This window comes from Capricornis sumatraensis, chromosome 3 (assembly GCF_032405125.1).
Source record: "Capricornis sumatraensis isolate serow.1 chromosome 3, serow.2, whole genome shotgun sequence".
Classification (NCBI taxonomy): domain Eukaryota; kingdom Metazoa; phylum Chordata; class Mammalia; order Artiodactyla; family Bovidae; genus Capricornis; species Capricornis sumatraensis.
The window spans coordinates 155,628,507-155,647,219 of record NC_091071.1 but is presented as its reverse complement, the minus strand read 5'-3'; the positions used below and the strand labels follow the sequence as shown (position 1 = coordinate 155,647,219).

Below are 18,713 nucleotides of genomic sequence, written 5' to 3'. Positions count from 1 at the left end.
CCAACTTAGATCAATAAATTCCTAATTTTACACAGATTAGACAGAAAGCTACTCTTGCTGCAAAAATACATGGACAGTTCCCAAACATGCCTGTGTCATTAACATATGTCTCACACACCTTAAAACCATCTAACCATATTCATTTTCAAAAATGCATTTCAATAATAGAAATAAGCAGGTTGGATGAATATAAAAATGGAAAAACAGTTGAATACTGCCCTCTAGTGTCCAATTCCAAGTTGGACTTGAGAAATAAATTCTTTGATGGATAAGGAGCTTCCCATGTGGCTCAGCTGGTAAAGAATTTGCCTGCAATGCGGCAGACCCGTGTTTGATCCCCAGGTTGGGAAGATCCCCTGCAGAATGGAAAGGCTAACCACTCCAGTATTCTGGCCTGGAGAATTCCATGGACTGTACAGTTCATGGCAGAAAAACATCTACTTCTGCTCTGACTATGCCAAAGCCTTTGACTGTGTGGATCACAACCAACTGGAAAATTCTTCAAGAGATAGGAATACCAGACCACCTGACCTGCCGCTTGAGAAATCTGTACACAGGTCAAGAAGCAACAGTTAAAACTGGACATGGAACAACAGACTGGTTCCAAACTGGGAAAGGAGTACATCAAGGCTATACATTGTCACCCTGCTTATTTAACTTATATTCACAGCACATCATGAGAAATGCTGGACTGGATGAAGCACAAGTGGGAATCAAAATTGCCGGGAGAAATATCAATAACCTCAAATATGCAGATGACACCTCCATTATGGCATAAAGTGAAGAAAAACTAAAGAGCCTCTTGATGAAAGTGAAAAAGGAGAGTAAAAAAGTTGGCTTAAAACTCAACATTCAGAAAACAAAGATCATGGCAACTGGTCCTATTACTCATGGCAAATAGATGGGGAAACAATGGAAACAGTGAGAGACTGTTTTTGGAGGGCTCCAAAATCACTGCAGATGGTGACTACAGTCATGAAATTAATTAAAAGATGCTTGCTCCTTGGAAGAAAAGCTATGACCAACCTAGACACCATATTAAAAAGCAGAGACATTACTTCACCAACAAAGGTTCAGTAGTCATGTATGGATGTGAGAGTTGGACTATAAAGAAAGCTGAGTGCCAAAGAATTGATGCTTTTGAACTGTGGTATTGGAGAAGACCCTTGAGAGTCCCTTGGACTGCAAAGAGATCCAACCAGTTCATCCTAAAGGAAATCAGTCCTGAATGTTCATTGGAAGGACTGATGCTGAAGCTGAAATTCCCAATATTTTGGCGACCTGATGCGAAGAACTGACTCACTGGAAAAGACCCTCATGCTGGGAAAGATCAAGGGCAGGAGGAGAAGGGGACGACAGAGGATGAGATGGTTGGATGGCATCACTGATGCCATGGACCTGAGTTTGAGTGGGCTCTGGCAGTTAGTGATGGACAGGGAACCCTGGCATGCTGTAGTCCATGGGGTCACAATGAGTCAGACACAACTGAGCGACTGAACTGAACTTGATGGTTAAGGCAACTGAAATTAAGATACTTGTTTAACTTTAGTAGTCCAAAACTCTCACTGCACCCTCCCCCCATGAAATGCTCAGCACAAGGAGCTCCAATGACTTCAAAAGGAGCTCTGTGGGGGTGAGAAAGCAGATGAGAATCTGACCAAAATGTGTAGGAACAGAATTATAATTTTTAAGAATTTCACACTCCAAAGATAAGCCTATGAGCTACCTCCTAGGTTCTAGAATCTAAATGAGTTTCATAAGTTTCAGAGAATATATGTGCTCTGAAAAAGCACTAGATATATGACCGAAATATATAAACTCAAAAGATGCTGCAAAGAAATCAAGCTAAGAGTTTAATTCAAGTGTAAGGGAATTCTGAATTTAATTCTTTAAACCACTGAATTTTCTAGGAGTGATCTTTCCCATAAAGATTATATTTAAGGGACTCTCCCTACACTGTAATTTTATCTAATTTCTGCTAGAAAAGGCTTCTGATCCTAACTTGGTCCCTATGGTTAGTCCAACCTGGAGGTTAAATTATCCTATTCCCTGCCTATACTGTTGAGAACTGCTGAAGAATAACAAACTTTTTAAATCCAGGATCACAGACCTCACCATCCAGCAATCCTATTGCATTTCCCTGGCATATTCATTTTCTCACCCTATCTGAAACCCCTCTACTCAAATGTCCTCCACTCTTCCTCTCTCCCTTCTCCATTTCCACCTGATGACACTATCTCACACTCCACTGAGAAATTAGAAATTAAACAGAAACTCCCTTGCTTTCCTACCACCAAGTTCAATACGGTACATGTACACACACAGTCTGCAGTCCCCAGGGTATGACAGTGGCTGAAGTGTTCCTGAAGGTAATCCAACTCACTAGGACTCTGAAGAGCTTCCTAAATTGCCATCTCTAGTCCTGACTCGTACTTGGATATCCAAGCTACTTTTTCACTTGAATATTCAACTAAGGATGACTTTAACTGATACTCCCCTCAAAACAGTCACTTCCTCCATCTTACCCTGTCATCCTAGCCCATCTCCTCTGAACTAATGAATGTTGACTGGCCAACTTCCACTCTTATTCCTCTTTAGCTCCTTCTCCCGACAGTAGTGAGTTTTTAAAAATGTAATTCCACGTACTGCCCTGCAAGTGTTCTGCCTCTCCAGTAGGAATGGAATCAGAACACCACAGTCTGCCTTACAAAGTCCTAAGGGCCCCAGACTTTGGCAGTGTCTCTGGGCCCGTCTCAAACCCTCTGTCCTGACTCACTGCCTATAAATACAACTTTGTCCTTTCTGTCCTTCAAACAGGCAGCACGGGAACCAGGATGAGGCAAGACAGGTGCTTAGGACACAAAATGTTAGGAGGCACTCAGACCGGAGACTATGAGCTCTGCACCCTCATGCTTCACCCAGCTGGGTTCATTCCTATTTCAGAGCCACTGCACCATCCTGTCCCACTGCAGAGAGGGTTCCTACCAGATCTTCACAAAGCTAGCTCCTCCGTGTCCTTCAAGCCTCCACTAGGCCATCACTGACTCGGAGAGGCTACCCCTGATCTCCAATCAGCTTTATTTCTTTACAATTAAATCTGTTACCTTCTTACTTATCATCTCTCTTCCTCCCATACAAACGTAGGATCCAGAGAAGAGTAACCTGTGTGTCTTGCTCAGTAGTGTCTTCCAGTGCCTAGGCCACTATTAGCACATACCGGGAACCCAGCAATTATTTGCTAAATGTGTGAAAAGAACTGGTGCAACCGAACAACTTCAGTTCACTCTGGGCCTTGGAGTCTTCCACCTCTCCTCCAGAAGACTCATTTTCTAAAAGATTTCTTTTTTAAAAAGTCTATATGCACCTGACCATTTAACTTCCATGGCTTCTTTTGTTCTGATCATCCTTCAATCATATACGTCCTGTACGCCCACCTCAAATATTCTCTTCTGTGACCCACGAGACATAAACATGTCTGACTGTCCTGAGTCAGGAAAATACACAACTAGTGTACCACGGAGTCTGAGCAGTTTCTTCATCTGTAAACCTACTCAAGGGCTAAAGGATCCCTCCAGTCACTTTGCTCCCTCACAGTTGATTGGCTGTATTCTTCCTCTGTGACAGGTGTGACATACACACAAGTAAATATCAGTGCTATCACTCAAACTGTTGCTGCCAGAGCCACAGGAAATCAGGAATTTACTTTTGTTCAGGAACCTATAAAATTAGATGCCTGGATTATGCTGATGAGGAAGGCCTCTTATCTCAAAAGAGAACTATAAAAATATAATGGAGATAAGATACAGAACATGCTATAAAACAAAATCACACAATACTTAACCAGTCAGGGCCCTGGAGAATGAGACAGTCTATAAAAATTAACTTTTCAGGTAGCTGAGTTTAATCTTTATCAGCATTAAAACTTTTACTTTAACCATGCAGAATAGAGGTATTTCAAAAGTATATACTTCCTACCTTCGACTAAGTTTACATTCCTCTCTGCAAATGAGCATCATTCTAAAGAAATTATTGTGAGGGAGCCAGAGAGAGCGAAAATATTCAGTAGATCTGGACAGTTGGTGGTAACCATGATGATAAGAAGGCAGCTAACCTCAACTAGTGTTTACTATGTGCTAGGCATACTGCAAATAACACTCACAGGAATTCTAAGATAGTTACTATTATTATCCCTATTTTACAGATGGGAATATTGAAGCATCAAGAGAATAAACATAATTTGCTCAAATCCCACAGCTATTAGTGACAGACTAGAATACGAATCCAGGCAGACTCACTCCAGAGTCTAAGCACTAAACCACACACTCCAATTGCACTACAAAAAGGAGTTGGGGTGTTATTGAGCAGGCAAGTAAGGCGGCCTGACTAACAAGTGTAAAAGGTCTGTGTTTGAATGGACTGCATAATAGTAGAGGCCAGAGTGGAAGCAGAAGACTTGCATAAAAGAAAGGAGGGGGCAGGGCGGGAGTGGAAAGAGCAGTGAGGAGGGAAATGAAAAAAGAATCAGACTCCTGGGTTTCACCTTGAGCCACCTGGTACACAGGAGAGCCTTTAATAAATGGCAATGACAGGGTGAGGAGCTAGTGTGGAAAGGAAAATCAAGACTTCTGGCTGGGGAGAGTATTAATATGATAACCAACCACAAATTCTGACCAAGAGATCAGCCACTATTTTTTATATAAATCAAGCATGTAAATATCCTAATAAGTCAAAAATAAAAGTCATACATGTGCAAACAGGATAAAACTGTGACTCAAGAATGAAATAACACAAAAGCAGGCACTAAGAGGAAAAAAAGCTAAGTCAACTCCTAAGAACAGAAACGAGTATTTCTAGTATCTTTTTTGAACAATACAGAAGAAGTAACACAGTGAAACTTCTCTTTCTAAGCACTATGACTGCATAATTCCTTCTATTTTCTTCGAAGGTATGTAAAACATATAGGGAAAAAATGTAAAGTGTCTCTGGTAGTTAGATCACTAAATGTTTAAGCTGGTTTCATGTTTTCTGTTTCACTGTAAAAAAAAAAATTGTATTCTTTGCAACTCTGTTCTATTACAAGTGCATGTATTTCAAAACTGTTCCAGAAAATCATCACTTCATTGTTAATTAATTTCAAAAAACATCAGTACCAGCACTTGCTTCAGCAAGTCTGAAATCAGGAGCTACCAACACTGGTTCCACAGGCTTCACTCGGCCACAGTTTTATAAAACCGTATTGAGACTCAGAATGGCAGCACAACAGTCCTGGACAAGCTTGCTGGGCCTCAAGAACACAGCAGCCTCTGCTTCTCTGCCTTCTGTTCTTCTACTCATCCCCCCAGAGACCTGTCTTGGTGAAGCTGACAGTATCAGCTTGCCCACACTATTGTAATAAGCCCACACTATCATGGGCAAAACTATAGCAGAATCATCACCACCACCTTTTCTTCCACTTACCTTCCCTTGGGAGCTCAAAACAAACGGGTAAGATAAAATGAAAACCAAGCTTCAGAGTTCATAGATTTGAAATGAAGGTTTCAGTATCTTTGTTTCAACCATGCCAGATACAGTCTAGGGTTAATCCCCAAAGCTCAGTCTCCCAAAATAGGGAGACAACTTTTGGATATTGCTCATCATTAGCTTTCTTTTCCAACATAAGATTATCTTCAAATATGGAAACTATTAAATGATGATACACTTCAGCAAAAATATTTCCCACTCTCAGTAAGAACTCTGAGCAAAGGCCACACTGCCTAAGCAACTCTACTCTTCCACTGAAGGGCAGGCTGTGAAAGGTCCCTTTCCCACTATTCTTTCATAGCCAGCTCTGCTACAGCTGCAAGACAATGGCTGTTAAATAAGAAACCAAGGGGTGGGGGTGGGGGAGTCTAGTTTAAGACACAGGGGAAATACCCCTGTCCAGCATGCAGACCAAGCCCACAGTTGCAATGCAGACCAACAGAAACTGGAGTCTCAGCTAATCTGCAGTATAGCACACCTTCTTGAGAAAGGTAACAGAAAATATTTGCTTCGTTTATGATACACAAAACCTACTTTCCCAATGGGACTTCCCTGGTGGCTCAGACAGTAAACGCATCTGTCTACAATGCGGGAGACCCAGGTTCAATCCCTGGGTCGGGAAGATCCTCTGGAGAAGGAAATGGCAATCCACTCCAGTACTACTGCCTGAAAAATCCCATGGACAGAGGAGCTTGGTAAGCTATAGTCCATGGGGCCGCAGTGACACGACTGAGCGACTTCACTTTCACTTTCCCAATGAGCCTAATTTCAAATAAGAAGAAATATTATGTATTTTTTATATCAAAGTTTATATAAAGGCTTTTGGAAAAAGTTTGATGAATTACATGCAAATTCATTGGCAAATGTCAGTGTTAGGCAGACCCCCTGACAGTGACGTAGTAGAGACAGAAAAGACTGTTAACTGAAAATACTTTTTCTTGACTTCTAACTCTTTTACTGGAGTTCAAAATATTTCTCTGTTGAATAAACAATGAATACAAATGCACCAGGAGGGAGGAAAAGAACCACATAACATTCACACATACATACAAACACACATACAAAAACATGCGCAAGGCTTAACAACTTTGCTTGTGACCACTGGGTTATCCGGCCACATTTAAGGAACAACTATGATAGCTCCAGGAGTTTATTTTGTCCTAATTATACAGATACTTGAATTAAGAAGAATTTCATATTCACCATATTTTTCTCCTTTTCAAATACTTGGGAACTAGTTTGCTGCTGTGAGTGCTGAATGACTGAAAAATAGTGCTAACTCCATAGAACGCATGTGGTGTGTGGGGGAGACGAGAAAAATAAAGCTTTCTGCTAAGATAGGATTTCTGTGATATATGCTACATTAAAAGTAAGAGAACCCTATCTTTGAATTCAAATAGCAGTAGGAGCTGTCAAAGGACAAAAGTGAATGTTTATTTTAGATACAAAAAGCACAGAAAAAGAAGGCAGAGTGAAAAACTTCAGCACTTAAAAGGTGTTTTCATTACCTTTTATAACTACCAGATCTCGCAAAGACAGAATGAAGGATGATGGTATGTATAACCATAAAAAGTAGTGACTAAATATGACAAAAATCAAACACCACTATAATAAAGTATTTTGCAAATTATAATCTATAGGCTAGAGCTGAGTAATCAGACATGTTTAACCATATGACATCAATTTCTCGAAATGTGCCGTTAACTAACCACAGCTAGATTTCAACTTAGCACCCCCTCCCCCCAAAAAAATCATTTAAGTGAGGCAAAAAACTAAGTCAGCAAAAGAAATATGAAAAATGCCTTAAAAGTAGAGTGAACATAGAATTTAAGGGGGCACTGTTAATGTCTGAGTAACAAGTACAAGTCAGGACTGTTTCATATAAAAGTAGATAAAACATCAGTCTATTTGACGGTTCGGAACACATACAGATTCTGTTGTCCAGAGTTAAAATAGAGTTTTTTAATTTCTAGGACTTACTGATATTAACTTGCTTGACATCTCCATTATGTTTCGAAGATGACTAGAATTTGTGTGGTAAAATTCATGGACCATTAAGTAAAACAATATCATTCTCAACCCCACCACCACCCCTTCCCTATACATTAAGTAAAACAACACACACACACGCACACACATTCTGCAGTAACAGGAGGAAATGCGAGCATCTCATTCCATCGCTGTGCTTACTTGGACTCTCCTCCAAGATCTGGGACTTCCTTCATGACCGACAGAAAAAAAGGCAGCTGGAGTCAGGATGTAATTGGAAAAGGTAGTTTAGAGAAAAACAACTTCACCTGCACAGGTATTAAACCTATAACCTAGCCAAATTCTCAACTAACTGCAGATCATCTTACTGACTCTAAAAGAAACTTTATCTTCAATTTTCACCTACCAGAGCTTCAAGAACAGTTTATAAGAAAAACACGCACCTGAGTTTATAAACAGCATTTTCACACCATTTCTATTCTTCACAGCGGCTGCGCCATGGTTCTTTAGTCACTCATACAGTTCTGCCCAGTGAATTCCCAAATGATAACGGAAGCTACAGCATTTACACTAGACACCACAAACTGTTCCACACACACACATATAGAACATATACACATACACACACACACACAAAATCTCTCCCACGTTCTTTCTCTATCGATTCTCTCAGGAGCTCTGAGCTGGGATTAGTCTAAGGAGCACAGAGCCAGTCAGCCTGGGTTCTGGTCCCAGGGGCAGCCCCGCCAGCTGCGATGCCCTTGGGCAAGTGGCCTCTCTGTGCCTCAGAGCTATCATCTGTAAAGGAGGGACACCCCCATCACACTAACCCGTGGGGCTTTTTTAAGTCTTATCTAAGTTGACAAATGTAAAGCTCTTAAAGCAGACTGGCTCATCAGGAATGCTAATAAAATGTCAGGAAGGATCATTACTTCCATGTGAAAGATAAAGACCCTGAGGCAAACTTGTTACGTAGCTTTTCCAAAGTCACACACAGCTGGTGGGTGGCAAGGACAAGGTTTCCACCCACAGCCTGGATCTGGAGTCCGGGCTCTGAGCCACTATGTGACATTGCTAGTAAAGGAGGTCTTATCCTCTGTTTTCAAATCAATAATGGATGGCTTAATATTTGTGAAAAGAAATTCTCCAGAAGAAAAAAACAAGGCATTTGTCACAACCAAAGTACCAAGACATTAAACATCCAATGGAACTTACGTTATAATCATAAAAAGCAGGTCACACCCCAAAACCCAGAGCAATCTCAAGCACACAGGTGCTTCTGGAACTACCAGGGAATACAGTTTCAAACCCAAACTGCCCTAGACTTTCTATTCCAAGTCTTGTAGACACTTAGGTGGCTCAGAAGTGCTCCACACTCAATATCTTTGTAAAATTCAGAACAAATCCAAACCAGGGGTACAGAAAGGGAACAGTGCAGTCTAGTCCCTCGTACCTCCATTTCTCCTGCCACATCAGCAAATTCCACTAGAAGCAGGTCGCATTTGTCCCTTGCCACCGTTTCTTAATTCAGAGCCAATTCAAAGGCCGTGAAAGATCACATTACCTTTTTAAAAACTTTTCCATTCGGTTGCACTTCATCTTCCTCATTTAGGATTTCACGTGTTCCCAAGAGTCTTTTGTCCTTGAATTTGTTTTTTGCATGCATGAAAACTTTATCGAGTGTATCACATCCAGGGTATAATACGGAGGCCAAACCATCCAAGCTGTTAACAGATCTGTATGCAGAGTCAGGTGTTGAATTTACAGGCTTTGCTTTAGTTCGGTTTGATTTTTCTTGTCTTGACTCAGACAAAAAATAATATGGAATGTATGTTAAAATAGTATAAAGTGATATTATGAACTGTATGAAATACAAAAGAATGGGGTTGATGGTGTGCTTCAGCTTCATGGAAGACGGTTTTGAAGACCCGTGGTTATTCATAGTGTTCAAAAAGGAGAATTAACAGCTTTCTGTAAGACTCTAGAAGGAAAAGAAAGCAAGTTATTGGTCAAAAATCATTCTCCAATAATTTTAAAGGGAAAGTCTTCACATTAGTTAGGCAGATGACTTCCCCCACACCCCCCATAAGCAGCTGCTGGGATACTGGCTGCCAGCAACATACTGTCCACTCCTGCTATTTGTGGGACACTCATTTTGTGCCATTATCTATTAACCATGGAATTTCTACAGAAAAGCTCCCACATCATTCTGTAAACAGGTGGCTTCTCCAACCTAACCCCATGTAACCACAAAGACTTCCCAGTGGTGAGGAGAAAGCAAGCCAGCGGACATACAACAAGATGGAGACCAACACTGCACCCACTTCCTGTTCTTCAGGGTCTCATTACATTCAGGATGGCAAACACAGTACAAAGGCCACATTCTCCTCTCTCCCGGCCCCTGGAACCACTCTTTCTTTCCCAGGGCGCCCCCTTGTCTGACTCCAGGCAGCCGCAAGCAACTGGAGTTAGCAAACGGCATGAAATTCCCTTTCCACAGAGATTCTAGATATTTTTCACTTTAGACAGGTTACATTATAAAGCAAGAAGGCAGCAGACTTTGATCATTTTATATGCTGCATTTCTCAGATTTATTGAGAATCTTCTATGTGTTAAGTCAGGGACTGGAACGGAGAAGGAAAGAGCCTAAGCCTCTCCTCCCATGGAGCGGATACATTCCTTGGGAGAGTTTAAGACAACTAGCGCCAGGTGGTGGGTGAGAAACCCCATGAGGAAAGAGTGAGCCCAGTCAGGGAAACACGAGGTGACCAGGCAAGGCCGCAGAGGCCGCTCTAGGACGCGGGTGGGCCTCTCTGGCCAGTGATACCTGAGCCGAGTGGGGAAGAAGGGCGCTAGGCAGAGGATGCAGCCTTCATACCGCGAGTAGCTGATACTATCAGTTAACAAACTACCAACTACTCCACCCAGCTCTACCTCCAGGACTGTGATTTCTGCCACTCTTCACCTCCACGCTGCAGAAATTCTATTCCAGCAAAGTGTGGCCGAGAGCCCCGAGGAATCCCTCCGCCCCGTCTCCGCTCAGGGCAGAAGCTCTACTGCAGATGCAGCAAAGCACGAACATGGGCACTGTGGTTCATCAGATCGACGCAGGGAGAGCAGCTCCAGACACCAGTGGCTGCAGCCAAGGCCAGGACCCCACTCAAGAGCAGAGGACAAGGTGCTGCCCCTGGAGCAGTGGGACAGAGGTTCTCCACAAGCCAGAGAAGCAGGCTGAAAGGACACAGAGCCCCTTAGCAGTCACTAACTTAGGACTGACTGAGCTGGAACTCAAAACAGACAAGTTCAAGCTCTATGGCACTGGAGAAAACAACGGAGACACTGGTCGTGAGCACCTAAGATGCAGCTGGTAGGTCCACAATAGAAAACATGCCAAAAGGAAGTTTGGCATCCAGAGAAGTTCAACAAAATCATGGAAGAGACACCGAGGAAGACCCTTCCTGGAGCCAGGGAAGCTCAAAGACTGCCTCAAACACAACTCCTACAAAGAGCATCTAGTCTAACTGGACACACTGTGGGGCATCTTAGGGCCTAGGGCTTTGTCCAAAACGAGAAAGCAATCGACTCGCTAGCAGTGTACAATATGTGCTGGGTGTGGCGCCAAAAGAGGCAGGTCATGGAGACAGATGGTTAAAGGGAGCCCTACTAAAACCGTGCTGTCACCCCCTGAAGAGGGTACTTCCAAGTAACTGCATGTGTTCCCAAGGCTGGGCCCTGAAGGAGCACCATCAGAGGACACCCACTGCAGAAAAGGTGAACGTCGCCAAAACCGGTCAGCTAAGTCACTAAACAAGCAAACAACACAGGGAGGTGTGGAAAAGGAGAGGGGGGCATTAGTCTTTAGAACTGCTGCAAGATATCTAAAATGTCCAGTTTACAACAAAAAATTAGGAGGCATGCAAATCAACAGAAAATTATGATCCACACATCAGGGGGGAAAACAGGCAGCAGAAATCCTCGAGAGACCCCAAATGTCAGGCTCAGCAGACAAGGTATCAAAGTAGTTTTACAACTATGCTCAGAGAACTAAAGGAAACCATTCTTCAAAAATTAAACCACAAATTCTGAAATTTTTACAAGGTAGGGAACCCCTCTGAATTTGCACACACATAAAGAAGCAGCCAAAGACTTTGTGAGAAGCCAAAGACTCCCAACTCATCTCTGGGCTCTGTTCACCATTCCCAGCTCTCTTCTTTGACAATGTGTTAGACAGTACCTTAAAGAATGAGTCCAAAGGATCTAGATTTCTGCCAGAAAGGGAATGGGGAGCCTCTGAAGGTTTCCATACAGACAAGTGGTACAATGAAACCAAGGGCCCTACCACTTCCAGGATACCAGAACTGCAGAGAACAGATGCACTTAATAACCTAGGAGAATGATGTTACCTCATTAAGTACTCTGAAATTTAATACTGCATGTTTCTATCTTGAATTTTAAAATACTGTGATTTAAAAAAACTAATAACAACCCACTCCTGTACTCTTGCCTAGAAAATCCCATGGATGGAGGAGCCTGGTGTCCATGGGGTCGCAAAGAGTCGGACACGACTGAGCGACTTCACTTTCACTTTTCACCTTTATCCACAGATGATATGACTGCATTATAGAAAATCCTGATGAATACACTGAAAACCTAACATAACAGAATTCAGCAAAAGATCGCATGACATAAGGTAAATATTTAAAAAATCAACTGTATTTCTATACACTAGCAATGAATAAAGAAAAGTGAAGGTAAGAAAACTTTTTTTACAACCCTTTCAAAAACACCTAGGATGAGATATAACAGGAAGTACAAAACTTGAAAACCACAAAAAATGGTTTAAAGATACTAAACACCTAAACAGAAAACATTGTTTAAGGATTTTAAGACTTAATATTGTTAAAATGGCAACATTCCCCAAACTGATGTACAGATTCAATACTGAAGCTTATCAAAATCTCTGCTCACTTAAGGGAGTTTGTTACTCTTAAGAGAGTAATTGTTTCTAAAATTCACACAGAAAAAAATCAAATCAAACTAGCCAGAACAGCCAAAACTTCTGAAAAAGAACAAAGTTAAAGGGCTCACACATCTTAATTTCAAAACTTAATACAAAGCAGTATTAATCAAGACACTGTGCTACAAGCAAAAGGACATACAGACTAATGGAACAAAACTGAGAATCCAGAAATAAACCTTAGGACAACTGATTTTCAATAAGACAGCAAAAAACTCAACAGGGGAAAAATAGTCTCTTCAACAAACAGTGAACAACTGGACAGCTACATGTAAAATAACAAAGATGAACCCCTTATACCATACAAAAATATTAACTTAAAACGGATCATAGACCTAAATATAAGAGCTGAAACTATAAAAACTTCAGTAAGTACTAATCACTGAGAATAAGCAGTGTTTCAGGAAGAGTACAGTAAAAGGAAGAGGTGGGTTCAGGCCTTTTCTGAAAAGTCTTCTTGGCCCAAACAGTAATTTACTATGATCTTCAGAGTGTGGACAAAGGAAGAGAGATTTTGAATAGATGATACCATATAGCGTGAATAAACACCAAAAGTTCAGGAAACAATCAACCACCCAGGAGAGCAGGGTAGGTATGAGGAGATGAGGGCAGGGTATTAAGGACCCCAAATTTTAAAGATCAAATTGTTGTGGCCTTTGATGCTGAGGAATAAACTTAGTTTACATTCCAAAGAACAGAAACACACAGTCTTAGAAAAAAACTGTACACCAAGGATAACCTGAAGGCAGTAGGAACTGGAGGGAAGGAAATTACATAGAAGATAACAAATAATCCTCTCCTCCACGGATCAGGAGGCTGTGTAGAGTATGACATGGAACAAGCAGCTAGGATCCCCGGCTCCTAACTGCCCAGAAGGTGGCAAAGGTGGCAGCTGTGCCTGCAGCCTTTCCAACAACTGAAATCTTTCCGCTTTAATACCCAAGAGTGGTTCTGTACCTGAATCGCAAGCAGAATAAAGCCACAAGTTACAGCAGAGGCAACGAAAGGAGGGCAAACAGTGTGGTGCCTTCAACCGAGACCGAAATACAATGAAGAGGCTGGTCAGTGGCTGGAAGACTCGGGCAAGGGAGGGGAATACAAGTCTGAACATAATGGGTTTAAGATGTCTGTGAGTCATCCAAACACACTAGTTGTGAAAGTTAAAAGGAGTCAGAGCTGCCCAAAGAGAACACACAGGAGATCTCCAAGATAAGTTCAAGAACAGAAAACTTTAGAGGGAAACCAATGCCAAGACTGAGGAAGGGGAAATCCCAAGGAAAAGATCAATGAAGGAGAACTTGGAGAGGGCGGGGTTAGGAAAGTCAAGGGAGGAGAGAGGCAAGTGGTGTCAAATGCAGCCTAGATGCAACAGTCACATGCAAATAAGACATTTGACTTTTCTACAGTGTTTTAGATAAACTAGGTAAAATAACAAAACTTAGAGGTCAATTGCATCCTTCCTATCTGCTCAAGTATCTATAGTGTTGACTGAAATAAAAAGAATATACAACCAAAAAGTCGAGTGTTTATGTTTTATTCTGCAGACATACTGAGGATTGAAGCCCAGGAGACAGGCTCTCAGATAGCTCTGAAGGACTGCTGCAGAGAGATAAGGATGGAGCCAGGGTATATATGAGTTCTGCAGAAACAAACCAGGTAGTTGCACATCAAAAGATTCCTGATAATTGAAGAAAAAAACAAACACCAAGTTAATGAATTTATTAGTGCCTTTCTATGCATAGGAAGATCCAAGAGCCCGGCTCACTGAAATCATTCCTTTGATATGCACCTGAACTGTCTAGGGCCGGCATTCTGTTGTTCTCTGCCCTGTATCTCCTGAGGATTCAGTTCAGGCAGCTGCAGAGGCTTGTGGCTTCCTGGCCGCAACATCCTTTGTTTACTGATGTGAATGGCCACATTCTTCATCCACATTAGGAAACCAGTCACAGCTACTGCATTATGTTGCCATACCTCAGAATATGATGATCACCTTCCAGAAAGCAAACCTGAACCATTAAGTCTATTAATCTTTCCTTCACAGTGTCGAGGTTTCCAATCTAGTTTAAGAAGGCCTCATCCATGCCAGGATTAAACCACTGGCACCCTACGCCCTATATTTTTTCTAGTATTTGCAAAATCTTTATATTTAATCAACATGGAGTTTATTTTTCTCCATTGTGTAAGGGAGAAAGCTAACTTTTTCTTTCAGATGAACTGTCTGAACCATTTATTAAATAATTCATTTTCTCAATTAACCAAAGCATCACCTTCAATAATAAGTTACAGTTCACACTTGGATTCAGTTCTCGACCCTGTTCTGTTTCTTGGATGTACCTGGACACAGCCCTGCTAACACACCACACCACACCAGGGACAGGCTCACAGCAGCGCTCCTTTATCTGTGGTCCATGGACCAACCCTTCAGAACTGTCTTGCTGCTGCTGCTGCTAAGTCGCTTCAGTCGTGTCCGACTCTGTGTGACCCCAGAGATGGCAGCCTACCAGGCTCTTCTGTCCCTGGGATTCTCCAGGCAAGAACACCAGAGTGGTTGCCATTTCCTTCTCCAAGGCATGAGAGTGAAAAGTGAAAGTGAAGTTGCTCAGTCGTGTCCGACTTCGCGATCCCATAGACTGCAGCCCACCAGGCTCCTCCACCCATGGGATTTTCCAGGCAAGAGTACTGGAGTGGGGTGCCATTTAGGGAAAGTGAAAGTGAAGTCGCTCAGTCGTGTCCAACTCTTTGTGACCCCGTGGACTGTAGCCTACCAGGCTTCTCTGTCCATGGGATTCTCCAGGCATGAGTAACTGGAGTGGGTTGCCATTTCCTTCTCCAGGGGATCTTCCCAACCCAGGGATCGAACCCAGGTCTCCTGCATTGCAGGCAGACGCTTTAACCTCTGAGCCACCAGGGAGTCTCAGAACTGCTAACTGCTAAGTCACTTCAGTCGTGTCCGACTGTGTGCGACCTCATAGACGGCAGCCCACTAGGCTCCCCCGTCCCTGGGATTCTCCAGGCAAGAACACTGGAGTGGGTTGCCATTTCCTTCTCCTATGCAGGAAAGTGAAAAGTGAAAGTGAAGTCGCTCAGTCGTGTCCAACCCTCAGCGACCCCATGGACTGCAGCCTTCCAGGCTCCTCCGTCCATGGGATTTTCCAGGCAAGAGTACTGGAGTGGGGTGCCATTGCCTTCTCCGCAGAACTACCTTAGAGCATATTTAATGGAGATTCCTCAGACCCATCTTTCCCTTTCTCACCTTCCGAATACCTACAAGCTGAAAAATAATGGTGGACTCGGTTTTAAACAGCAACCATGGGATTTTAATGTACACTAATATTTGAGAACTGCCGTCTATGGGGTCGCACAGAGTCGGACACGACTGAAGTGACTTAGCAGCAGCAGCAGCTGCTTTAAATATCTGATAAGGCCTTCACTAGTCACAGTTTGCAAAATTTTCTTATCAATTCTTATAGATTAAGATCAGTTTGGGGTATTCTTTGGAAGGACTGATGCTAATGCTGAAACTCCAATACTCTGGCCACCTCATGTGAAAAGTTGACTCATTGGAAAAGACCTTGATGCTGAGAGGGATTGAGGGCAGGCGGAGAAGGGGATGACAGAGGATGAGATGGCTGGATGTCATCACTGACTTGATGGACATGAGTTTGAGTGAACTCCAGGAGTTGGTGATGGACAGGGAGGCCTGGCATGCTGCGATTCATGGGGTCGCAGAGTCGGACACGACTGAGCGACTGAACTGAATTATATATAAATTTTAAAGATTTAATATTTCTTTATGGTGAAACACGATTTAAAAAGATCAAAAAGGAACAAATATATATCACTTATATGGAAAATCTAAAAAAATTATACAAATGAACTTCTTTACAAAACAAAAATAGACTCATAGACATTGAAAACAAACATGGTTACCAAGGGGGAAAGGGTGGGACGTGATAAATTAGGAATCTGGGATCAACAGATAAACACTACTATATACCAAATAGGTTCAAAAAAAAATACAAGGACCTACTCTACAGCACAGGAAAATATATTCAATATCTTGTATCTATAATGGGAAAGAATCTGAACCTATAATGGAAAAAAATCTGAAAAAGAATATATATAAATGAATCACTATGCTCTTCACCTGAAACACTATAAATCAACTACATTTTGAGATTTATGGGAAAAAAAAATACCATGACAAGATATACAAAGAATTTCAATAAATTTTTTTTTTAATTCAAGCAATAAAAAGGAAAACTGGGCAAAGAACACATACAGAGAAGCCCAAAAAAGGAAAAGCAGATGGCTAAAACATACAGACAATATGTTCTCCTAAACTTGTAATCAAGATTCAAATGAAGGCATACTAATTTCAATCCAATAGTTTCACAAACATGTAAAAGACTACAATCTCCAGAGTGCACTGAAGTAATCTGGTAGTATTTAAAACACACACACTTGGCAATCCCACATTCAGAACACTATTCTACAGAAAAGCAAGTGCTTACTAAGCACATAAAAACAAGAATTCAATAATTCATTTGCCAAACAAGTATTGAACACAAGACTCCACACCCAGAACTCTTTCAGAGGATGAAGTCATAGTCATAAACAAAATCTGGGAAGCAAACAGACCACGCGCAAATCACTATATACCAAGAGGTAATCAGAGCTACTGAGAAAAACAAAGCAGGTGCAAGGGAATAAATTCGGGAGAGCAGACGACCGCTGCATCATAAAACGTAAGAGGCGGCATCTCCCAGGGTGTGAGTAGACAGTCACCTGGATACCTGGGAGAAGAGCACTCTAGCTGAGCCCAGGGAGGAAGGGGACAGTAAACGGAGATGAGGGTGGAGAGGATGCTGAGAGGGACCAGATCCTGCAGGGCTGGCACCACCATGAGAACAGAGCTGGCACGAGTGAGACCATCTGATCTACTGTGCAAAGGATGACTGCGGCTGCTGCGGGGGCTCTGACGGGGATCGGATGATGATACTGGCAGAGATCAGAATGGGGATGAAGGAGGCAGTGAGAAAAGACCTGCTTCTGACTCTGTTTTGAAGGTACAGCTTTGGATACAGTGAGAGAGAAAAAGAGGAGTCAAAAGCGACTCTGAAGTTTGGAGCTTGAGACAAATGAAGTTTGAGACATCGAAAAAATACTGAGCTGCATTTACTGAGAAGGGAAGACTGCAAGAGGGCAGATTCTGCAACCCCCTCCCCCCCCCAAAAAAAACAAAAACAAACTAGTTCTGTTTGATGAGAGATAACTTTGGGAATTCTCAGCCTATTTATGATATGTCAAGTGTGAGACTGGCTGAGATGACCTCAGACGTGAGAACACATGCAGATGGCAGGCCCTGAGGCATGCCAACAAGTAGAAGGGCCAGGAGAGGGCAGGCGAGGAGGAGCCAGTGTTGCAGAGGAACAGAAGGGTGGAGTCGAGGAGGACCGATCAGCTTTACACGTGCTGTCAACAAGACAAATGTAAACCGAGGCACCGCTGAGTTGAGACTTCACATCCATTTTCAAAAAGGAAGAAAAAAAAGAACATGACAAGCACTGGCGGGAGGCGGGAGGCGGGAGGCGGGAGTGGAGAAACCGGAACACTTACTGATGCTGGTGGGAATGTAAAATGGTACAGCTGCTGCTGAAAACAGATGTCCCTTAAAAAATTAAACACAGAGTTAATACGATCCAGCAATTCCACTTGTGGGTATACTTCCAAAAGAACTGAAAGCATGGACTCAAACAGATATCTGTATACCAAAGTTCACAGCAGCATTTCATAACAGCTGAAAGACAGACACAAGCTGAATATTCAAGATAGGTAAATGTACAAACAAAATGTGATTGCCACACAATGAAATATTATTCAGCCTTAAAAAAAGAATGAAGTTCTGATACATGTTATACTCTGAAAACATCATGCTAAGTGAAATAAGGCAGACACAAAATGACAAATATCTGACTCCGCTTATATGAGATACCTACAATAAGCAAAGGCACAGAGACGGCGAGTTGCCAGGGGCCAAGGGAATGAAAGCTGTGTTTGCTGGATGATGGGAACGTCATGGAGACAGCTGATGGTGCACAACAATGTTAATATGCTTAATGCCAATGAACTAGACACTTAAAGGTGATTACAACAGTAAATTGTTATACATTACTACGATTTTCAA

At 42.2% G+C, this 18,713-nt stretch overlaps 1 protein-coding gene across 1 annotated transcript in view; it reads right to left on the bottom strand.

Moving 5' to 3' along the window:
- The window catches only part of ACSL3 (acyl-CoA synthetase long chain family member 3), a 78,283-nt gene that overhangs the window by 23,721 nt on the left and 35,849 nt on the right, over positions 1 to 18,713 (bottom strand). Inside the window, exon 2 of the mRNA XM_068967061.1 lies at positions 9,074 to 9,490. Within this exon, the coding sequence (XP_068823162.1) occupies positions 9,074 to 9,451 (378 nt within the window). The 5' untranslated portion in view covers positions 9,452 to 9,490. The remainder of the gene's footprint in view (positions 1 to 9,073; positions 9,491 to 18,713) is intronic.